This window comes from Alligator mississippiensis, chromosome 9, assembly GCF_030867095.1.
Source record: "Alligator mississippiensis isolate rAllMis1 chromosome 9, rAllMis1, whole genome shotgun sequence".
Classification (NCBI taxonomy): domain Eukaryota; kingdom Metazoa; phylum Chordata; order Crocodylia; family Alligatoridae; genus Alligator; species Alligator mississippiensis.
The window spans coordinates 74,913,631-74,938,549 of NC_081832.1; the positions used below are offsets into that span (position 1 = coordinate 74,913,631).

The 24,919-nt window shown below is 45.6% G+C and overlaps 1 protein-coding gene across 1 annotated transcript; it reads left to right on the top strand.

Moving 5' to 3' along the window:
• The first annotated feature begins 1,928 nt into the window (after positions 1–1,928).
• On the top strand, positions 1,929–11,235 carry LOC102563697 (neuropeptide Y receptor type 2). Its single transcript, XM_019478663.2, has one exon. The coding sequence runs from the start codon at positions 1,972–1,974 to the stop codon at positions 3,130–3,132; it is 1,161 nt and encodes a 386-aa protein (XP_019334208.1). The 5' UTR covers positions 1,929–1,971; the 3' UTR covers positions 3,133–11,235.
• Positions 11,236–24,919: the final 13,684 nt, after the last annotated feature.

Genomic DNA, 24,919 nt, shown 5'->3' on the forward strand with positions numbered 1-24,919 from the left:
CTCCCTGGCGCCTGGCAGGAAACACATTTGCTCTTCACTGCGCTTGATTCACAGCAGACGGGCTGAAGCACAAGGCTGCCCGAACAGTTATTTATGCACGGCCATTAATCTCTTGCTAACCGCCACTCTGCTCAAGCCTTGTTCCTGGGGTTTGACCTCCCCTTTGGGCCAGGGTGAGGATGGGAGTGAACAGGACCCAGTGGGGAGGAAAGGCTGATGGGGATTTAATAGCTGTGCTGAAGGTTATCCTGCTGCATGTGTACCAGGTGAAAAGTTGCGGCACTTACTTATGTCCTCTTATTGCGATGGCACCAAAATCCAGCACCAGCTCGCAGACCTGGTGTGGCCCTGGGTCACCACATGCTCTGCTGCCAAAGGCATGTTTGCACAGGGATGGCAGGCTACATGTGCCCTGCCGGGAGCGGGTAATCCGTGTCGACACTTGTGTTCTCAAGTATGATGCTTGGGTATCTGTTTGTGCCTGGATGGCCAGGCTCGTGCACAGCCCTGGCAGAAGCTTGCTCACACTTGGGCATTGGCTCCCATGCCAGGGCACACGCATGCACTTGCACAAGTCGATCCATGCTCCATGGGGGTAAAGGGTGAGGCTGAACCTGCACTGGCGGAGCGACAACCTGAATTGCACGGCTTCAGCATCCCCAGCTGGGAGGATGGTGGGGGTGGCAGCGTGCTCAGGCCTCCCTGCTCCATCCAGCCCTACTCAGATCATCAGAATGGCCCGTTACAGGGTCAGACCATAGGTCTGTCTTGCTTAATCGCCTGTGTCACACAGCGGCAGAGAGCAGGTGCTGAAAGGAGAGTGAATAGGGCACAACCCAGGTATTTTCCTTTCTCTCTCTCACTTGCAGCCTCCAACATTTAAGGTCTAGGAGGTTCTGATTCAGAGGCAGCGCTCCTCATCCCCACCCTTAATAGCCAGTGATGCCCCTTTCCTCCAAGCATGTGTCCGATCCCTTTTTGAATGCAGCTAAACTCTCATCTCCCACCTCATCCTGTGGCAATGAGTTCCCCCTCCTTTAATAACATGCTGTGTGAAACCAAACTTCCTTGTGCTCGTTTTACACTTACAACCGACTTGGGAGGTCATTTTGTGACCCCCCGTTCTTGTCTGGTGGGAAACCATCAATACGAAATCCCTAGCAACTTTCTCTTCACTATTTAGTGTTTTGTGAGCCCTTAGTCTCCTGCTTCCCTATGGTAGGCGAGGCCTCCGGTGCTTGCTCTTTGGCCTGCCGGTCCTGGAGCGTATTTGTGAGGATGCGAGGGAGAGGATCCAGGAGAAGTGCCGCAGGGGGAGAGAGGCAAAAAGACCGAGAGCGCAAAGGAAGCAGAGCCCGGCACAGTGTCTCGTTGCCAGAACGGCAGGCAGGAGACCGACTCTTTGGCCGGCTGTTTGACTCCGACAGGGTGACATTATTTTTGATGCTCCCCACCATCCTCCCTGAGCTCATTTAACCTTCTGCAAAGCACAGCAATGACCCGAGAGACCCGGGGTGGGAGAGGGCACTCCGGCGGCACTGTGTGAGTGCAAGCTCGCCCTTGTCTGAACCATGTGGCATTTGGAGGCCATTTCTTTTAACCCTCCAAATTAAATAAGCAAGACCTGAAAAGTCTCGTGCGAGGAACCAAGTGGGCACTGTCCTTTTCTTGCTGGGCTGGCATCACTTTCATCGTGTGTTGAAAATGAGATGTGATGGAGGGGTTGACATTTCCATCTGAGTGCTGTATGGAAACCACGAGCTTATCACTGTAACGGGAGGGAAGTCACGGGGTGGGGAGCAGCCGGGGGCACTGCCACTGTCTGTCTGAAATGCCACCCTGTACCTGCTGCATTGAGCCCGAGCCCTGGAAGCTGCTCTGCCATCTGCCCCCATCTCATTTGTACCCTCTCTGCATCCCACAGGTGACAGTGCTGCCTTCCTCTTCCCAGCTGAAGGGCACAAGCCAGGCATGGGGCCCGTGGAGGAACCCAACAGCACCCTCATCATGGAGCAACTCGTCCTGGAGGAGCAGCTCGTCCTGGACCAGTCCAACAGCCTGGTCACTCCGAGCCCGGGTCTCTACGGGTCCGGCAACGTCATGATGGACAGCACCAAGATCGTGGGAGTCCAGGTGATACTGATTGCTGCCTATTCTTTAATCATCCTGCTGGGGTTCATTGGCAACTCCCTAGTCATCTACATGATCGTGAAATACAAAACCATGAGGACCGTGACCAACTTCTTCATAGCCAACTTGGCCCTGGCTGACCTCATGGTGGACACCCTCTGCCTGCCTTTCACCCTGGTTTACACCCTGTTGGATGAGTGGAAGTTCGGGGCAATTCTTTGTCACTTAGTCCCTTATGCTCAAGCGCTGAGTGTGCACGTGTCCACTCTCACCTTGACCGTGATTGCTCTGGACAGGTACAGATGCATTGTTTTCCACCTGGACAGCCGCATCTCCAAGAAGCTCAGTTTCACGATCATAGCCATCACGTGGCTCGCGGCTGCCATCTTGGCTGGCCCGCTGGCCATCTTCAGAGAGTACCGGTACGAGGAAATCCCATCCATCAACCTCAAAATAGCCGTCTGCTCTGAAAAGTGGCCTTCTGGGAATAACAGAGACGCTACCATTTACAGCCTTTCCATGCTCCTCCTGCAGTACGTCCTCCCACTCAGCATCATCTGCTATGCCTACATCAGGATATGGTTCAAGCTGAAAAGCCATATCAGCCCCACCTCCAGGAGCGAAAGCCAGTGCCGGAGGAAGAAGACGACCAAAATGCTCGTCATGGTGGTCGTGGTGTTTGCAGTCTGCTGGCTTCCCTTCCACATATTCCAGCTTGCCATTGACTTGGATCTGGTTCTCATCTTCCACGAGTACAAACTCCTGTACACCGTGTTCCACGTGGTGGCCATGTGCTCCACCTTCGTCAACCCCCTGCTCTACGGCTGGATGAACAAGAACTACCGGAACGGGTTCCTCATGTTCTTCAGCTGCCAGAACAAGCCCGAGAGCTTCTACACGGACGGTTCGCTCAGGGGACGGTCTTTCACTTTCAGGGTGACCACACTCAACGGGAGCCTCAAAAACTCTGCGGGCAACGGGAAGCTGCCGACAGAGGTGTAGAGGTGAGGCACCCCCTATTCACACGGGCAGAGGCCAAGTGGAGCAGATGCCTTTTGCTGGAAAAGCCCCAAACTGGAGCAACTGAAAGCGCCGAATGTATCTATCGAAACCGTAAGCCTGGAGGACTGTCCGTTCTGCTTAATGAAAGTGCTTGGCGGTCCTGCCTCTGCGTTCGCGGCGTCAGAAGCTTACTTGTACATAAGTCCAGAAAGTGAGTTGAACGAAGGATGCTCCCGGTGACCGGGTGAGGTGGTTCACTGTCACCCTGGGCTGCAAGAAGGCTCCCATTCAGTGGCCTGGATTATTTACCGGGGTTCACAGAAATACGATCCAGAGCCAGTGTGGAATCAGCGGAGATGGGTGCACGTTAAACGGGTTGTATATTCCTTTATCTGGTGTACAAACGCTCTTCTTTCTCTCTCTTACCCGAGAGCCTTATGCATTCATCCCTAGCCTGTGACTGCCCGTGGAGAGAACCATGCTTTGTCCTAGACACTTCAGTCTCATCAGTCTACCATCCTTACCCGGACTGCTCGGTCTAGGCCAAGATGTGGTGAGAAGTTGTGTTGTGGGAGCCAGGGCGGCAGTGGTGATGATGTGACAGGGAACAGGGGACGGTTGTCTGATTAAGAGCAAAGGTAGGAAGTGGAAGGCAGGTTTGCTGGTGGAAGACGACAGTCTCCCGGTGGATCAGGGCGGTGGGCAATGCTGTTTTCATACCTCTGGGGCCTGTAGCCCACCGTCAAGCATCACTGGTGACTGGAGGAAGTGTGACAATGTCCAGGCCCCTGCTTATTATCCTCGTTTCTAATGTGCTGTAAGAACGAGTACTTACAGCACAGTATAGCTAGGGTCAGATTTTGAAATAGCTGCTATATTAATGCTTTTTCTCGGAAGACAGAAATAACCTTTTAACGCACCCACCCCCCTGACAGTGTCCCCTGTACTTATCTTAGATGAAGTCACGTAGAAAGAGATGTATTCTTTGAAACCAACCGGTACGTTCTCATCTTTTAGGCTGCGTCAGCTGGAGAAGCGTATTTTTAGCTTTGCCATCAAAGGAGTCTTGATTGCCACAGTGCTCTTAACAGCTCGTCATTTGTGTCATTTGAAGCCAGTGTTCATCAGAGTGGAAAGTAACTCTCTAGAACCCGGGAAAAGGGCCTCGACATACCTCCTAATTAAGCCAAAATGAAATCCCATGTGTAAGTCTTCAGGAGAGCAAGGGAAAAAGGAGAGAGAAGGATGAAAGACTTCAGGAACACAGGATTTGCCATACTGGATCAGACTATGGGTCCATCAAGACTGGAGCCCTGGAAAGCCTGGGGTAAAAACCTGCTGAAGGGTTGATTTGAGGGTCTGTTTTCCTGCACCTTCTCTGACTTGACCTGGCTCCAGCCACGCCGGCTGCCCCGCTCAGCTTTACACTGCCGTACTGAATTAGTTTCCCCCACTCTTTCCATTCCTCCTGTTGCTTGCATTAATTGAACCTCAGCCGTCCGTAAGCGTAAGAAAGTCTATGGGTGGCAGGGGATTTTTTTGAAGCAGAGAGATCATTGTGATGCACATTATGGAAACAAGGCTTTGCTTCTGTGCCTGGCCAGACTGCCTGGTGACACTGCCATGCCTATGAATAATTACCACAAAACCTGGCTGGCGGCAGATTTTCTAAATCAAATCCCAGGCGATTCTCTTCAGAGCGCCTGGGAATAGCTGGGGCGTCTGCTGGCGAATTTGACTGTTCCGATAACAGAGGCATCTGCAGCATAATGGGGCAAATGCTGACAAGACAAGAGGCACTAATTAATTGCTCCCTCCTGTGTTTGCTAAGAGCTAAAGCCTGGTCCGCTGCTTTCCATGGGAGTTTTCCAGTTAATCCCGATGGGACCAGGATGATGCTCTTCATTACGCTCCCAGCAATTTCTTTTTGCTGCATAATGAAGTGGTTGGTTCTGCAGTTCATCCTCTGGGGAGATTGCTGCATATCTTCATCCCACGGCAGGGTGCAGGAATGTTTATCTTTTTCAAGGAGGCTTGGCTGGATGGAAAGGATTTGGTCTCACCAACAACCACTTCATAAAGCAATTGAACGCTCGGTCACATATGTCAGAAAGAAACAAGACGTTTCGCCGCGCAGGTTTGAGAGCGGGCTGTTCTGGCAGCTGACATGGATGCAGAGCTAAATGCTTTTTGCCAAGGACTTGCCAGGGGTCTTGTTCCGTGACGCTGCACAAAGCCTGTGACTGCACAACATTAGAGATAATGGCATTATAAATGACCATTTAATTGGAGTCGAGCTTGCCTGCTAAATATGAGTGAATAAATAAATAGCCGAGCGCTCTTCACAAATAAAAACCGGTGGTGTAATTTATTGGGAGACACTCCGTGCTAAGCCAACAAAGGAGGAAAAACATTTACTTTAGAAGGAGCATGCTCGGCAATGGCCTCTCAGCTTTATTGAACTCACTTGTACAGTTTTATTAAAGGATTTCTGCCTCTCAGCCTCCTGCCTTTCTGCCCCTGAAAACAACTGTGCTCTTACGCATTTAATATTACAGGCCAAATTCTGCTCTGGGACATGTATGGAAAATTGCATTCCTATAAGGAAAAAAAAAAAAAGATCCCCAGCTTGCATTGCCAAATCAAACAGGAGAAAGTGGGCAGTGCGGGGGCAAAGTTCTTCATCGCGTGCATCTAAGCTGGGTAATTAAATCAGGATGTTAAGCATGAAGACGGAAAGAAGATGCATAGATTTACATTTATATAAAGCAGAGGTCTGTATGATTCAAGGCTGCCCCCCTGAAATGGCATTAACTGCATGATAAGCTCCACGCAACTTCAGCCAAGAAGGTTGGCAGTTCCTAAAGGACATATTATTGGAGCCTTAACATCAAGCTATTCCAATGCAGAGGAAAGATAAGAAGAACCACAAGAGACCAATGTCACAAAGAGTTTCCAAGTTATCTGAAAATCACAAGAGATAGATACAGGCATTGCAAGGAAGGGCACATTGCTAAAGAAATCCTCAAGGGCATGGCACGAATGTGACAAAATCGGGAAAACAAAGATGAAGAATGAGTTACAGCCGCAAAAGAAATGCTAAATATGCTAAGAAGAGGTTCTGCAAAAACGTCAGAGCGAAAGGAAAGTCCAGGGAAATTGTGGCAGGCTATTAACAGAAGGTGCAAAGCAAACAGACCTGCTCCGTGCCTGCTTTGCTTCAATCTTCCAGTAAAAAAACGGAAGATAAACTGTGATCATCTGCGTACCAAAATGCAGCTAAACAAAGAAAGGGAAGGGATACAGATCACAAGAACTAAAGGGCATGGCAGAGAACTTCTCATTAATTTGAGGGCATTTAAGGCAACAAGGCCCAGTGCAATTCACCCAGGACAGTGAAGGAAAGAGATGAACAGATCTCAGAGCCACTGTTAATAATATAGCTGAACAACCATGAGCAAAGAGTAACTATAAATGGATTGGTGGGAGAGTAGCAGGTCTTATGCAGGGTTACACAGGGGCCTGTGCTGGGTCCCATGCTGTTTAGCTTTTTAATTAATGATTTGGATGCAGCGATAGAGAGCATGCTGATCAGATTTGCAGACAACACACCACCAATCTACATGGAGAGATGCAAACACGTTGGAGGACAGGAGCAGTATGGCAGGGGCGGGCTGGGCCATAGACAGTAAATGAAATTCAAGAGAAGCTGATGCAAGGTGCTACACAGAGAAGAAAAGACAAATGCAAAGTTAGAGAATGGGGGGGAACTGGTTTGAGAAAGACCTGCGGTTGGGGTGGATCACCAACATGAATCATCATCAATGCCATGTTGGTTGTGTTAACCGTTTGTGTCTTGTTTGCAAGATGTGCAATGGACTAGTGCCACTTTACTTGGCACCAGTTTGGCCTCAGCTGGAGCACTGTGTCCACTTTGGGATGCTGGGTTTTCAGAAGGATGTACAGTAACTGGAGAGGATCCAAATGCAAATGATGCTGATAAAGGAGGCAGAAAGCAAGCTGCATGACGGAAGAGCTAAAGGAACCAGGCAGGCTTAGTTTGGAGAAAAGGAGATGGTGGGGAAGGCAGAACAAGATTGCAGTTTCCAAATATTTGAAAGGTAGCCTTAAAGAAGATGGAGACACTGTTCTCCTCTGCAACAGAAGGGAGGAAGGACACAAGGCAAAGGGTTTAAGCTGCAGTGAAGATCATTTAGTTCAAATCTCAGGAAACTGTGTAACTGTAAGAACAGCAGGGCGATGGAAAAGGTGTCTAGGAAAGTTAAGGAATCCTCTTCATTGGAGGTTTCAAGAAGCAGCTGGGTAAGCATGTGGGGTAGTGCAGGGGGTTGGCCTAGAAGAGCCTAGAGGTCCCCAACAAATGTATGATTGATAAAACTTGTAACCAGCTGCACTGTAAGGTTTTAACAAAAGTGACAGAGCTCAGAAACATCATCCTGCAATCACTGAATCAATGGCAAGTCTGGGACCTGGACAGGGTCCATGGATAACGCCAGTGTTCGTGGATTTGCAAAATAGTCTTTTCATGTTTGTTCCTACTTCCTATTCCTTCATGTTTCTTCCTACTTCAGATCTCGAATTGTAATGTAATTTGTGATTATTATGAATGCCAAAAGAGCTTTGGAACAGCACAGGCACGGCAATCCAGCCATTTACAAGCAGCAGCTAATGTTAATAATTGCAGACTCTCACTAAAAAATCATCCAGGGCTCTAAGGAACTGGGGAGTTCCTTATCAAAGCACCATTCTGTACCAAGTCCCCATAAAGGACTGACAAATGAGTTTGGCTGAGATTTGCAAAAACATATTTGGGATTCAGACACTGAATAGCCAGTGAAAGCTCTGCCTCTAAATGTACTAGGCTGCTGTGAACATCTTGTCCCATTTGTTTTCCAAAACAGAGGGGACTACAGGGAGTTAGTTAGGATTAAGAAGCATAGGTAGGGCTTGTATTTTTCCTTGCTTACAGGTATTTTGGGACCATCTCTCTGTTCAGACGATGCAGGCTGGGTTCAGCCAGCTTGCATCTCTTTGTCTCCACTGGTGGAACATCGAGCCTTTTGGTCTGACTTTCCCAGCACAGCTTTTTCAGTGTTTTCTCAAACTTTTCATGTACAGTTTTGCAGAGCTCCCCAGCTTGAGAGAGAGGAGAGCTGATAAGAGGATATCAGAGAACCTACAGGCCTTTGCACTGATGCTGTGTCTACGCCGCAATTGCCATCGCTATCCCTGAACTGGCAAGATTAGATTAGCCATGAAAGCTAAGGCAGAGCAGATTTGGCATGAATAGCGCTGAGGCCCCAGACAGGCTAGGGCAGCCCATGTGGGATCCTGTATGGCCATGGCTTTGCTGTGTTAGGACTCAAGCTCTGCACTCTGCGTACACCTGCCCTGTAGACAAACTCTGTGTGCCTTCAGCCATCCACCTCTTCCTGGCAGCTCAGTTCAACAGGACCCACTCGATCCTGGCAGATCTACTCGACAGCTGTCTTTGGGAGTCTCTTAAAAGGGGATCCCCACCACGGAGGAGGTTTGCACCCTACTTCCCAAGTGCCGAGCCTCATGGCGAATACTCGGTGGGCTTGGAGAGGATGTGGCCAAAAGCCCCTGCACAAAGACCGGGGCATGCATTGCATTCCTGCCCAAGGGGAGAGCAGCACTCATTCGAGCACGAGGCAGCTGCAGGTAGAGCACTGTGGAGATGCCAGTCACATACAACCAGATTGCCCATCTTTGGCACTGGAAAGCCTACAAGACCTCCTTTGTATGTCCTTGTATATCACAGCATTTGCTCCTGTCACACGGTTGGAGCGATCTGAAGTGATCATTAGAGGTTTGGCCCATGTCCGTCATTAAATTAGGAAGCTTTAAGAGCCCCGCAAGTTCTGCTGGATTTGGAGACAACCGGTATTCCAAGAGGGGCTTGAGCCCAGTCATAAGAGGTGCTTGAGTCTCTAGTTTGAGACTACAGTGACCTCCCCACACCACCTTTTGAACACTGTTGGTGCAGTTTTCCCCCTCCCAAACCATGTCAAATGGCTTCTGTTTTGCGGTAGATTCTGTGAGAGAGCAACAGAAACACTGCCCTGGGGTTTGAACAAAGGATCCATGGGGAAATAAATGCAGTCAGAGGATCAGTTCCTTTAATGTAGGATAACAAGGGAATGGATGAGGTGACTTTCTCCAAAATGAGGTCACAGACAGCACGGTGTTTTCCCTGAAATTAAGTGCTAATCTTATACTTATTAGTGCTTAACTTAGTCTGAAACCAAATTAACCTTTAGCTCAGGCAGGAGCTGCAATTTTATTGCCTTCTTTGCATACATTTGTTATTGTCTAGAGCTCTATTTTTTACTTGGCTGGGGTTGCTGGATGTCTTGTTTGCTAAACTAAGCCCTGGGGTCCATCCATACCAGTGCAAATCGGGATTAACTCCAACAATCTTGGAAGAGTTACTCTGGATTTACCCCAGCGAGCAGCATTTGACCCCCTGAGTTGGAACAAACTGGACTTCATCCTCCGTTCAGTTCTTTCCATATCTATTTTGAGGTTCTTCAAGTGCCAAAAATAATATGGCATATTTCTGCAAGAACATTTATCTTCCCCTTGATTGATTTCAGTGAAGGGATTTGTTTAGGAAGGGGTTTGGGGAAATAGATATTTAAAGCAGAGACTTATCTGTATTCTCAGTGTTTTGTAAGTTAGAAGATAAACCAGGGAGAGACAGAAACAATGTTGCAAAGTTGCACACATGCAGATACACACGCGCACACACACACACACACGTGTGCGCACGTGCACCAATTTCTCTTCAGACTACACAACACGCTTAATTTGCTAGCCAGACACTCCACTACTGGCTGCACAAATGCTGCAGGTATCTGGGACTGAATGAGACTGTAGGAGGAGCGTGGGAGGAAAGCACTTTTCCTCCGTTAGTAACAATACCTTTGTGTCACTCACAATTTATATTCACTGAAGAAAGCTTTTTCTGACTACGATATTCTTTCAGAGCCTGTTCAATGCAATGAAGAGAGAAGGAATAGCACAGCTGTCTCCTGTTGCTCACAGGGGGAGGTCTTCATTAGCTCCTTTCTCATTTATGTGGTTTTATCTTGCCATTAATGGTCTGGCCAAGATTGAGAATGTTAGAGAAGAAACTCTTTTGTTAACACCCAGCTTATTAAAGGCTTGGAGTCCATAAGGCATCCATCCTAGAAGGCACTTACAAACTTTGAACCAGCGCCTGCCACAAGAGTAAATGGGCAGTTCACCTGCTGGCTTGCTTCCCCCCTCCATATGACAGAAGAAGAATCAATGAAGCTATAAGATTAGCACTTACAAAATATACCACTGACAAGAGGCCATAGAGCCTCCCACTGAATCCTCTGGGTGCGCAGGCTCTTGTCATTGAAATGCTGGGTGGAAATGCCAATATGCTTGGAGGGCAAGAGCACTAACACTTGAAGTCTGTGAACTCCAGGGGAAACCGGGAAGAACAGGATTTCTATCAGAAGACAAACAAGGAAAATGTGCAAAGGGCAGATTTCTGTTCTCGGTTATGATGGCAGACGGGGAGATGCCGCTATCAAGTTATGGACTCTGTGTTGTACTACATGGTGCACACACGTTCAAAGTTGCCTGTTATGCCCTGTACCTGGGAGGTTCCCTGCACAGGAGAGGGGCTCGATGCATTGTTGAATGACGACCACTGAGTTACCAAGACTGCAACTCAGGGCCATTGCCTAGGATTGTCTCGGCCTTGGAACGACGGACTTTCTACACTGGGGTCACCATGAGGAGTGGGTCGGGGATGAGTGCAGGGGGCTGGTACCTCCTTTGCAACACACAGCACAGGAAGAGGTTTGTTCAAGAAGGTGTTTTGCTCTGAGCAGGGGGGAATAACCATTGCTGCAGGTAAGAAGGATTTGCAGGGGGGACTCTCCATAGGCTGAAATGTTCCTCCGTGGACTCCAAAGGATGAGTGAACATCAACACGGGACAGGCGTGTTTCTAGACTTCTGTTTTCAAAGATTTGTACCCCTCCAGTGGTTGAAGAGTAAAGTGCCTGTGGTGAAACGATTCCTTTACTAAGTGTGTGCTCTTTGCTTGCCTGCTGCACTGTGTCTAAAGGGTTTAAATGAGTAACCCGCAATGTCCGGCTGTAACCATGTCCGGCAAGGCAGAATCCCAGTTGTTCTCAGCATCAAAACCCTCCTATTTGCTACATGTAAAGACAATCCGTCGGGACATAAGCCGGGTGGAATAAAACTGAAGAGAAAACTCTGAGGGCCATTCAGCACGTGGAGGGGTTACTCATCATTTATGTATAACGTTGCATAAATGTCGGTGCCAAGCACTGAGCCTCAACACCCATTGACGGGGCTTTCTTGTTACTTTAGCCTAGTCGTGAAATTATGATCAGAAGGAGAGGAGCGCTTTCTTTGGTCCGAGTCAACACAGCTTCAGAGCGTCCTGTTTTGCTGCTGCCTCCCGATCATTTTATCTTACTCATTTTCTGAATACAGAGAATTGTTAGAGGCAAACTTCAGAAGATTCATAGGGGAGAATCGGGAAGCACACAGGACCCAAGAGACCAATTTATAAGCCAAGGATTGAAAGAACGAGCTTGCTAGATACATTGCTGTGCTCTTGACTAACAGAGAGTGCTGTGCCTACTAGTATTTTAAGGGTAGGCAGCCTTAATGGTATGGATTAGGGTGATAACAGGGACGGAAGTGGGATGAAAGGCTAGTGCAGCCACCTCTTGTGTAGCAGTTCCTGATCACTTTGATGAAGCTACAGATTGCCAAGCATGGTTAATGCCTGGCTTATCTGGCCTCTATCAAAGCTGCACCAGAATAATTTACAATCTTCAGTGGGTTTTTATTTTCATAAGAAATCCCCACAGGGTAGGGGAACGATATCTGAGCCGAGGCTTACAGAAAGGAAGGCCCAGATCCTCAAAGGTATTTCAATCTGGACTTCATTAATTGCCCCAGGGCCATGCAGGGAAGCAAACACAGGTTTCCCAAGTGCTACCTGAACATGCCCAGGCTGCTTTTTTTTCAGCAAGTAGCCACAGAGTCCTTGGAGCAGTGGTCGTTAGCCCGCTTGTAGCTTTGCACTAATATAGCCACACTAACTGGATCCAGCCACGGTACAAACTACTTTAAGTTTGCAAAGTTTATGGAACACCTGGATTTTGCTCCCAGAAAGTCGGCTCCTTCACCTCGCCCCAGACTGATGGCCCTGAGCTCTGCACCCCTCTGCTAGGCAACTCACCAAAGGCTGGACATCTGAATAAGAGGGCTGACTTCCACAGGTGATCCAGCATCTGCAGCTGCCTTTGTTCGGGAGAGAGATGCGATTGCTCATCTTCTCTGGAAAAAAAACAAGCTGCTGATTTAGGACATGTAGCTGGGACCCCCTTTTAGGTGCAAAGATCTTTCAGGTGGGAAGAACTTTGTGGCAGCACAAGTGGTCCTGATCTTGTCTTCCTGTTGTGGATGGCTGCAGTGGCTCCTGAGCTGTTCCTGTTTGTGAACGAATCCTCGGATGTGTCCCCTCTCTCCAGCAGAGGCATTTCACAACGGTTTAAATGTGCTGTAATCCAGCTGTCAGCTGCAATCAGTACAGCCCGGTGACACTCTGACAGCCAACCTTTGAGCACCAGAAACAAACCCATCAAAGGGAAATAAGCAAGGCATTTTCATGTCAAAGCCACAAATGATGCAGTTAAATCCTGGGGCCCAGGTGCAGACAATATAAAGAAGGGTAAATTTGGACTCATTTCCTGTAGGTGCAGCTAACTTCAGGCCCGAATGCTGACTTTGTTATTTAAATAATAATTTTTAAAAACTGCCATCCCATTCCTTAGCTAGAAGCTCATCTCTAGTGTTAAGAACCAGCCGCTGCATAATGCGCCCCGGCTAATGCATTTGCACAGCACTTCAGCATTTCTCTCCAGTTTTGTTACTGACAGCTTTGCTACGTGAAATCTCATTTTTATTCCCCAAGCTGGATAAAGGGGCCCGGCAGTTTCAGCAGACAAGGCTCAGTTCTCAAGGAAGGACTTGCAATGCCCAATTAAGCAAAGCTAATGGAGCAAAGCTACCATGGTGAGAACTGGCTGAAGCATATATGGCTCGAAGGGTTCCAGGCGTAGGAGATTGCTATAGTGGCTAAGATGTCCCCTTTCTAAGGGACAGTCTCTTGGTGATATCTGGTCCAGATAAGCAATCTTCTTTCTGTTGGATGCAGCTGCTTTTAGCCAGGTGAAATTCCCAGTGGCTTCCTTGGAAGCCAGTGCAAATTGGGCACCTAAATACTTGTACTTTGAAAATTCCAGTCTTGGTGACTATAAAGTATATAGGGTAAACTGGAGATCATAGTGTGGGTCACCTGCTTAATACTGACTTGGACAGCCTAGGAAGATTTCCTTAGAAACATAGGTGTATAGCTACTGGCTGTGGGCTTCCCAAAGGTGTGGGAGGTTTCTATAAAGCATCTTTTGTTTTAGAGCAAAATGTCCAAATCCAATAAGTTCCCAGATAAGTATAAGGCTGAAAGCAGCAAAAGCAATACTGAAGAAACATAAAGTCTTTGCGCTGATTGTTGCATACGCTGGAACGAACGATTGGGAATGACTGTTTTTCCAACCTGATGACTCTCTCTGCTCGATGAGAGGAGATCGGGGCGTTTGCTAGGCTGGGAGCGGGAGCAGAGCTGTTTCTATGCCCTGACTTGCCTGGGCTGCCAGTGCTTTGTCACTCTTTTCTTGCCCTGCCTGTTGAGAGCAAAAACGGGGCAAAAGTTTCCCTGCAAATTAATTACTTTGCGTTTCATATGTTGAGGGTACTGTGCCTTGGCGTCACCCTGTTTACTGATGGGGAACAAACACACAGACCTGTTTCCCAGCACAGCAGAAGCAAAGCGCAGCGAGCAGTTTCATTGCTTATTTGCTTGCAATTTCTAAACCTGTCTCTCCTGGAAGCCCTGTGCCCCAAAGAGCAATGCGTTTCTTCGGGGCACTCTTATGATTGCTTCTCTTGCCTTGCTGGTTTTCTAGTGACGTCCTGCTCTTACACACAGAATATGCAGAGTTACAATCCATCAGTCCCAGGCACCTGCATTTGTGATCAGCCTTGAGAAAACCTCTTCGGACCATACGCAGCTGATTGCTTTGGGCAGTGGTCTCTTATGGGCTGCAGCTATTTCATACCTTATTTAATTGCTCTGTCCATTCAGCCTTAAAAACAGGTACCTAGTAAAACTATTGGCTTTACCCAGCTGAGTGTCGGGAGTGGGAGGCAGGAGGCATGCATTTTTATATATTATAATTAATGCAAAAAAATTTGCATTATGAAAGAGCCCCAGCCATGAACCAGGACCTTGTTGTATTTGGTGCTGTTCAGACAGGGACCAAAACAAGCCTCAGAGTGTACAGCTTGGTTGACTTCATCAAATACCCCTCTTTCCAGGTCCAAACATTTCAGGCATCTTTTGATGGAATATTTTAGTTTAAAACTTTCAAACTGAAATGTTGGGGTTTTGTTGAAAACCTGGAGTGGGATGGAGTTTTCCAGTTCAACAAAATAGTTGAATACCTTCATTGCAAACTTTGCAATTATCTCTATGTTCCAGCCTTGGTTGCCTCTTGGATTTCCCTTGAAATAGTGGGTAAGCCACTAACCTAATGCTGCCTCATTTTCTTACCTCTGTGCATGGGTGCCGAGTACGTGGGGGTGTAGGGGCCCTGGCCCGCCTCGGGAAGAGGGGCTGTCACCTGAAATATATAAAACTTTCCACGTGTCCATGATTGTAGGGCTTCCCCTGGCAAAAATAAAAGTCAGCGCCTATGCCTCTGGGTCTTTCCTAGGCTCTAACAGAGTAGGGTTTGCCTACAATAGCTCATGCCTGTATGAACCTGTTAGTCTGTAAGGTGCCACCCTGCCCTCCCTTATGCCTGACTTCAGACTAATGCGGTGAACCACCTATATTGTTTTACCTTCAAGAGATGTTCATGAGCCTTAACACATGAATGCTTGCACGGCATTCTGCACTTGCTAGTTGAATGGTGCTACAAACACTAGATTTGAACACACAATCATTTAACCCCAAATTATTTTTTTTCTCAGTTAATGGAGGTGGATGTTATTTTTAAAGTTATCCCTAAAAGCTCAATGAAAAGGAGGTTTGGTATTCTCCCGGGAGAATAAATTACCAAAAAACCCAACCCCTTAACAATTATGAGATATGTATCCAGTGGGAATTCTCATTATTGGAGAAGTGTAGAGAAACAGCCAGTCTATAGGGGCCAAATGTCCATTGATTCATTTTTCAATTAGGCGTGAATAATAGCTGGGAAAGGGATTCATTCCCTATCTGATATAGCATTTTTGGATTGTTCTGAGATGAAAAGTGCTACAGACGTGTCCCATATACTGATATGTTACTTGTTTTATTTTCTGCTCCACAGAGCCTACTTTTTTTTAATAATCAGCATATTTCAGCAAAGCCTCGTTGTTGCCATGTGCTGTCTGGTGGTTCCTTCCCTGCTGATTGCCGAGATATGTGAGCGTAATAAGTAGCTTCCTCCTGTGGAACAATTTGTAAGATTACAAGGCTGGCCGGCTGTGAATGGACTGAGGGGAAGGATGGTGCCGATGGGTTATAAAGGAAACTTATAATGTCACCCACATATCTTGGCAATCAGCAAGACAGAAAATGAAATTTAGGAGCAGTGTCTAAGTGACCTCCTGAAGGAGGGCGTTTTTCACATCCCGATGAGGCTGTTGGTAAGCAGACTGCTGTGTCTCTGCTTTTATGAGTAAGGTGATTGAATCATGCCCCTGTGTTTCTACAGCTCGCGCCCTGTCTGCTTGTTAACGATGGATTTAATTTTATTTTTGCTAGCCAAATCTTAATGTTTGCACTCACTGCTTCATCTGAGGCTCTCAACGTGCTTTGTGGCTTCAGTTCTGCGTGTGTGAGTGCACAGACATGTGTATGTATGCACTCAACTCCTGGTGGTAGTGTTCGATGGACAAAGTAAAAAATATACATATATCAAATGCAAGATGCAGTCACAAGCTACAATTCTGGGCTGTACCAAAGAAGAAAGGTAAAAATTTGGCTCTTTGCTAGCTTTGTCCTCCCAGAGTTCAGGGTTGTCGGGGCTCCTAAGGGAATATCTCGTGTCCCAGAAAAGCTGGAGCAGAGTGCTGATGTTCCCTACAGTGTATTTGCTGGCATTTTTTCTGTTCTAGTTTTAAATATCCTAAATTATTGGGTGTCTCTTATTTCCTTTGGGAGACCATTCCAGAAACGAATAGCTTGCACTGACAAAAGCTGCTTCTTGGCACTTAGTCTCTTTTTTCCTTTTCTTAATTGCTTTCTGTGATGCCTGGTTATACCTCCATGCACTCCCGTATTTCTTGCCCCCCATGCTGTTATCAGAAAAATAACTGGATAACCCTATTCCTGGCAGAGAGGCCTTCTAGCACACCATGTGAAAAACTAAAATGCCTGCTCTGCATTGAAAATGTATCTGTCGAAGAGAGGTGGTTGCGCTATTTACCTGGATGTTTGCAAAAGTAAGAAAACATATGTGAAAGAAAGGCTCCTTCTGACCCAAATGAAATAATGCGGTTCCAACGTCTGCTCTTTGATTTTTGCATTTTGTCTAAGGGGTTGTAATTTCAGACTGATCTTGTGTTCTCATTTTCTTGCATTTTTATATTCTGTATCTGTTTTATCAAGGTGTGCTGATTTTAAAATTTGTATTGATCTCTTATTTATTATATCGTGTGATCTGCTTAAGGTTAAGATGCTATATTAATAAACTCCATCCTGAATGTTTGCACCCTTCAGATAGCAGTAGTCTTTTTTTTTCACGCCTCTTCCTTTTTATATCTCCTAGGCAAGCTTATATGCACATTGGTCCTTTAATCTCACTTTAGAAAAATCAGTGCCTCCAGCCCCCTGATAATTTTTGTTACTTTCTTCTGAACTTCCTCTGGATTGTGTTAATAGCTGTCTGGTGAAGAGATACACAGCGCTGAGCACAAATAATGAGGATCATGAACATCTTAGAGGGCAGAACCTGTGCCTTGCCAGCTGAACCTAGTGGTATAGATAAGTCCACATTTTATAGTTGAGTAAATTAGGGCAACTAAGCTCTTTTAAAAACAGCCGTATATAATAAGCCTTTGAGTTTCTGGATGACTCGTGTGTTATACTCTTCATTACCTTTATTTCTGTTTGGCTGTGCTAGCAGGTGTGATGTGGGCACCTTTGGTACTAATGAGTTTGTATTAGCCTCCGTGTCTCATTGAGTAATTGATTTTAGCCAAGCCTTCCAGAATAATAGTTTCAGAGAAGGGCCATTTCAGCAAGCCAAGGCTTGCCTGCATTGGCGTGGTATAAAAACAGAACCTGATGAAGTGCAGTGTGCTTGTGCGAGGGGTACTATTCCCCAATTATTTTGGTTACTGTGGGGTGTGATTCAGGCCTCCTTACATAACTGACAAATCCCCCACCCCAAAACCACTGGAGCCTGTGGGCTGCTTCATACAAACCATCCACGTTAGATTTCGGTGGACTGGATCTTCTGGCGTGTTAATGGATGCCAAGTTGCTCTGAGAGGTACTGTGCATAATAAGGTCCTGGCACTGATCTTTGCTCACTAGAGACTTGCAAACATTTAGAAATGCTCCATAGCGCAAGCAAAGCCAAGGCTCGGGGCTTTTTAAATTCTTTTAATCAACACACAGCTGGCGAGGTTGATAAGGTAACTCAGAGCTTCAGCTTAAAATGAAGCAGGCTACACTAAAGGGGGGCTGAAGGTGAGAGAAGCTGCAGGCGGATGCCATGGAGAAGAATAACCTCAGGGGTCTGGTGTTTTCTTTTCCATTGGCAAGAGAAGATTAACTGCACTGCATTCAGTAATAGTATTAACTGGTTCAACATAAGAGGCACAGCAGCCCTCCTGCAAGTCACCACTGAAAACATAAGAACAATTCCAGGAACATTCTGCTCTCCATTGCTCTGTGTCAACCCAATTAACTTCATTGGGAGCGCACTGCCATAACAAGCAGCTTGGTGTACTTGGAGATATAAAGCAATTCCCACTATAGCCAAGAAAAATGCCTCCCTCCTGAGGTATGTGGGATTTTCACGGTTTAGAGATGAACATACCTTGGACAGCAAAAGTCTCCAAGTGCATTTGACTAGGGTGCTAAAGGTTTGAATAAGGCTGCAGTTTTGATTGCCCTGCTGAAGGTCAAGTAGTGTTGGAAGCTGACATCAATCTAGCTGAAGGCAGAGTAGAGATGCACCTTGTAGCTCGTTCCAGGTACGGTGGAAGCTCAGTCGGAGAGGTTACCAGGCCCCAGCTGCTTTCGCATACAATACAGGAGCTGCAGAGAAGATGCAAGCTTCTCAAGTGGAAAGATTGTGCAGGAATTTTATTCTGTGCTAGATGGGCTCTTCTTTGATGCTCGTTACTATAGCACCTGAGTCCAGCCGTGTATTAAGCACACTGGCTAACATCTGTCATGGACCATTTGCTTCCTCATTCTCTTCGCAGGGCAACAAGTTTGCTGGTATTTTTGGTCAGTGTTTCTTTTTATTTAATGCAGATGTGGCTATGTGCTGCCTCTGAGAAGGTAAGGACAAGGAAGTGTGTCTCGCTGAGCAGAAATGGATATTTGTGACAGGCTTTCATTCCTGGGGGCTTCATTTCATACACTCAGACCAGACCCAGGAAAGCATGGGTCAGATTTATCCCCTTATTGCTGGAAGGTAGGTGGTGCAAGAGGAGTATGAGCTTTAGGTGGTCTTTTAGAGATCCTGAGCCCAAGCTACGAGGTGCCTAAAGACAAAAAGACGACGGCTTTTACCCTGACTCCAAACTCAGTGAGAAGCCAGTATAGAAAAGTGAAAACAGTTCTTGCAGTAGGCAGTGTTGGTGGGAGCATTCAATGCTAGCTAGTTTCCTAAGTGCCTGTATGGCTTCATGCCTCAGAATATCCACCTTAGAAATGAGAAAAGTGTGAATCACTGGTGCCAGGGCAGTCTGCCAAGATGCAGACTGTGCATCAATTAAAAACCCCTCAAATGGTCTGTACGGATTGTGTACTATAAGATGGAGGTTCAGCTGCTGAATAAATAGTAATTCATATTCCAAGATTTGTTCAAGCACCTTCTCTTGGCCAACCAGAGATCATAGAAAGCATCACTTGCAGAAGTTGCTATGTGAGAGCTTAGCACGAGTGAACAATTCAGGCATCCTTGTAAATGACTGTCTGAATTGTACAAGGTACATGCAACCAAAGGAGACAGTACCATGGCTGCAAACACTACCAAATGCACTGCTCTGCTTGGCATCACCTCTGTGTTGCTAAGGGTCAATGTGAGCCACTTGTTCTCTACGCGTGGGCTGATCTAATCCTACCACTGGGCCATTTTGGTGGCAAGGGTGTGAGTGCATGTGGAGGAGCAGTGTGTCACTTGTACGGTGATCACTCTTGATTTCAGGTCATCTGAATAGTTCATCTACTGGCTGTGAACAGAAGTCGAAAAGGAGCAGAGCAAGCAATGGTCCTTGTGGGGTTCCACACATCGGGGCTCTAGCAATGGAGATGCCATTTCCTTGGGGGATGTCAACCAGGGGATGTCCACACTGATATGTAAGCCACCTAGCTTGTTTAGCCTATATGGAGCTCTGTGCTGGCATGGCTAGATTGCTTCTGATACCTAAGCTGGGTCATTTAGTACTAGCCCATGTACTGCTACCCTCTACTGCAGTGTGCAGGGTAGACTTAACCCAGGGTAGTCCGGTGGGCATGTTTCAACGCCATTCCCACACTCTGCTATAACTCTGAAACGATTTTGGCTTCACGTCCCAACCTGAAGCCAGTTTTTGCAGTGTCTGAAACATTAGCTTCAATTAAATGAGTTTGTAGTTAGCCTTTGATTACCTTCTCTATAAGCTGACATTGGGGCTACTGGAGGGATTGGCCAGAAGTGATGTCAAGCTCTGCTTCCTGCAGTCCCTTCATAGCACCCTATGGAGTAACTTACTGCTTACAAACGCTTCTGCATCTCTGAGTTAGTTGGTCAATAAAGTGCAAATCTATCCTACCTTCTGCTTGACTTCAGAATAACCCGGCTAACTACCTCTCTCAGAACTGACGTAACCAGAGCGTGTTTCTTCAGATTGCTTGGACTCTGGTGAATTTGCAAGAGGAAGGGAAGATTTCTTATCCGAACCGTGCTCTGCCTATTTTGGTCAGAGCACAGTCCAGACTCTCTTTTATGAGCTAAAAAGGCCGTGGGTCAGGTTCTCAAATTTTGCGTGAGAGTCCTTGAGGAAGCTTGGAGATGAACATTAGGAAAGCAGGTGGGCTGCTGGTTTTGCAGGGTAGGAAGAGCTGAGCTTTTTAAAAAATCTCATGCTGCCTAGAGTCTCATGATTGTGGCAGGGTGGGGGGTGGACACTATTTAAACACTTGGGTTTAGAAGTACTGGGAAGTACGTTGGGCCTGTTTTAATGTCCTTCTCATGCTCTGCTGTAACATGCACGTGGAGTGAGGGAGAGGAGGATTCTTGTGGTTGCATGTCATTTAGATTATTCTTGGGAGCCTGAGGGTACCAAGCACTCTCAATTGACCTTTATTGCCTTGATGCCTCAGCTTCTCCCACGCTACAGGGACATGAAAATATACTGACAAGAGATGACTAATTAGTTTGTGCAAGCAAAGTGGTCTATATTACTATTGCCAAGGAAAGCTCCTTATCATAGCTTCAATTCCAGGTCTCCAGATATTTTCTCTCTCATTTACATAGACCAAGGCAAACTTGTCATGCTTTAAAGACTCGGCACAAAGGATGTTCTAATTTCCCAAGGCAGTGAGTCTGCAAGTAGGACCTCTTAACTGATTAATATATTTATCAGCTCAGTGAGACATATTTCTGCACTTTGCGAACTGTGAAAAGATCTGAACAATACATGACTTGGAAAACAGAAAGACTCATCATGGATCTAATTCATTAACATGCTCATTAAAGAATCGATGGGGCACTGCCGCTTGTTTTGCAAAAAGTGTTGCGCACTGCTTAACAAAAGCAGGATGACATAAAGCAACAAGCTGCTTGTGATAGCTAGCACTGTTGCTTATGAGTCTCATGGTTCAGCACATGTGCAAAACTTATCAGAAGAAGGAGCGTGACATTAAAATCAGAAGATATTATTTCTGCAACAACAGACCAGCAAGAAGAGGAGAATCCACGTGCTTTCTGGGGGAGCAAGTCGTTAGCCTTCTGGGCTGGCTCTGTCTTTAGATGTTTCTCACTTAGTAAGAGCAAGAGGATGAATTGTTCACTTAATGTGTATATTTAGTACAGGCTCCTGGGGACCAACATAGCAGTCTGGTGTCAGCGGGACATGTCAATGCTCCAACCACGTCCTCTTTGCCCTTGGTTGCCTCTCCTATGCTCTGTGCTGGCAGCAGGGATAGAGGCCATGGGGCCTCGCATAGTTGCTGCAAAACCACTAAACGCTTGCTTTATGTAAAGACAATTCTTTTGTGGTTGAACAGATCATAGTATGTGTGGCACCAAAAGCCACAAAGTCTCCCAGAATGTGACTATACTTTTGTTAGCAACCAGTGAACTCCCTTTAGAAACAGGTGGAATAAAATTCATCTGACAGCTTCCTTCAACTGACAGCTTAAGAAGTTCCCAGCCTATTTCTCCGAGGAGTCCTCTGGTTAATACCAGGAAGACAGTACTCCTGACTTTTCTAAGGTAAGAAACAAGCAGAAAAATAATTGTTTAGAGAAAACAGCTTTCAAAGCTGCTTTAAAAACATAGCGGGCCCTATCAGATCAGGTCTCTTGCTCTTCTGTTCCAGCAGCCTGGCTCGAAGTGTGGCTAGTGCTGGATGCTTCCTAGGAGAGAGCAACAATCCTGTAATGAACAATTATGGCAGAACCCAGCCATGGGGGATTTGCTTCATAATCTCTTTCTATTACTGCTTGGTTTAGTCTTTAAAAAAGAAGAAGGCTTAGAGCCCTCATGCATTTTTCTCTTGTCCTGTTCAGTGTGACTGGATATGCTCAATTTCCATATGAACACCCAAAACTTTTTTGAATCTCACTGAGTTATAATTCTCTATGATAACCAGGAGTTATGAATTCTGCAGATTAATTATATGTGGTTTTGAAAGGCATTTCATTTTATCGGTTTAAATCTGTGGGCTTTCAATTTTGTTGGACGTCTCTTTTCCTTTTATTATAATAAAGGGTGAAAGGGGGCACTCTTCTGACCTCTTTTGTGCTATTCATTACTTTATATACTTGTATCATATACCTAGTTATTAGTCTGCTTTCTGAGCCGTCCTAATCTTTTCAACTTTGCCTCATCCCAGGCCTTTCATTATTTTCTTCTCCTGAAATATGAGTCTTTATACAAGATTTGGGGGGGGAAAGGGTCCTGATTAAATTTTCTTTTAATATATTAAGGTCACCTTTAAGGCTAGCAAACAGCCTTACAGAGATAACCAGAACAGTGAAGCAACAAGAATCAATGCCCTTTATTTTATTGCATCTAAGAAGGTTTGAATAAATGCCTTGAAAATGCTTTATGTAAGCTCTTTAAAAACAAATTCAGTTAGTGTGCTTTGAAATATGTCCTAGGCTGACTATTGCTGGGTAGATCTTGCTGGATAAATCTAGTTAATAAGGGACTGGGAAATCAAAGCCATTTTAAAGGAAAGAGAGGGGCTTGTTTTGTTTTGTTAATTTATGAAGTCTCGGGTAAGCACTATGGATGAGTAAACTGGCTTCCTGCATAAATGGAAATGTTTATGATCTTGGTGCGTCAAGTGTGAAGTTGATGTAATAACTCTCTTAATGGTTACATTGCTTTTGCTGAAAAGAGAAGAGTTTTTTTCCAAGTATCTAATTTAAATTATTTGTCACACTTGTAATTTCTCTGCCAGTGCAATAACCTTTAACTCATGAAGGGCCTAGATCTTGAGTAATTAATGGCATATTTAATAAAAGAAAGATTATTAAACCTAAAAGTTCAAGATTCCTTCACTTGTGTACTTTGCTGTGATTTTCTGGCGGCTTGGTCTTTCCACCCAGTAAAGATGAGTGTTTGCCTTTTGGGGTCATCAGTACTGCGCCTGGGACAACTAATGGAGATCATTCTGGGCTGAAGGAAAAGATGCTCTTTCATGACTCTTTATACTAGTATTTCTGCAACTTGCAATGTTCTGGTTATTATTTTATGTACGTGTCATTGCAGGGTAGAAACTCAACTCTTCTAAAAGTGGTTGGCGATGGGTTGCTCTTCAGTAGATACTACTCATTGTTTATTGACCCAGCTATTACTGCTAATGAAGAGTCTCCCTTAACTAAGCCCATCAGGGGAGGTGTTTCTGAGCACAGTTCGGATGTTCTGTCCTGCTCGCTGCATAGGCACAATTCAGCTAATCATTGTAACATTTCTAACAAACGTGAGCAGCTGGGAGCGTCCAAATTCTTTACAAATACACCTCTTGACTGCAGGCAAAGCCACTATAATAACAATCTCTTAAACATCTGGACCAAACTATCTTAATCCAAATTGGGGATGGCTACACTGTTCTCATCATGAGCTGTTCACACCTCATTTTCTGGCTATTCCAATCCTAAAAAAAGACTTGTCTGCAGCTTTAAGGAAGGAGAAGGGAGAGGGCTTGTGATGTAGGCTAAAGTCCATTATGAATGATTAAGGAAGAAACAATTTAACTCGTTTGAGGTCAGGGTGATGTCTGGTTCAGTGGCTCTGCAAAAAGTGTGATACCCTCTCATGCAAGAGATCTAGTTGTGTTTTAGCACTTGGGAATGCCCTGAAAATAATATTTTGAGCCTGAGATGCTACTTTTTTCTGTATCTGTCAGGGGGCTCTATATTAAGTGGCTTTACTGTTTTAGAGGAGAGTTATGTGTTGTTTCTAGTTGCTGTTGGTATTTTGGGAGAAGGAGCCATAAAGCCATGACAAGTAGGACAGTGAGGAGAGAGGTAGAAATCCTGTGACTCCTCTTTTCACTCAAGATGGTCCAGCGGACTTGAAAAGAGAGGAGTTTATTTGTGGGTATAAATCCCTGGTGATGTAAAGAAGAGCCTGTTCTTCCTCAAAATAATAATAGTTAAAAATCGTTTAAAAAAAAAAAAGTAATTTATAAACAGGCTAAAAATAAAGACAACAGACAAGGAGGCAACTGATAATAAATGTCTGCAAGTCTGTGAAATAACACAAATGCCTATGTTTTTGTCTCCACCTGCCACTTTTCATTATGTATATAATTAAGATTTTTGAAAATATTCGTAATATGAACATTCCTAAGATCCCTGATGTTTATCCTTGCCAACACTTCTTAGACATAATAAAAGCTGTCAGGAAAAGAGTAATAGTCCTATTTTTGCTTTTCCACTGGTGCCATCATAAAAATAGTAACCCCTCGTTATTTTTATTTGTTCTTAAAAAGAATGACCAATTTACTCATCTGCAGACACAGACATAAATCTTTCTTTCCTTATTTATAGAATGATCATTAGACTCCATTTCTCTGACTGCTGCTTCATCATGGTGCTGGATGATTATCAGCATGAAGAATATTATCAGTGGCACAACACAACAGGAGCTCACGGAGGAGGAACAGCACCAGAGAGTCGTAGTGGGACTAGTGAAGTCTACTAGGGCTTCTCTG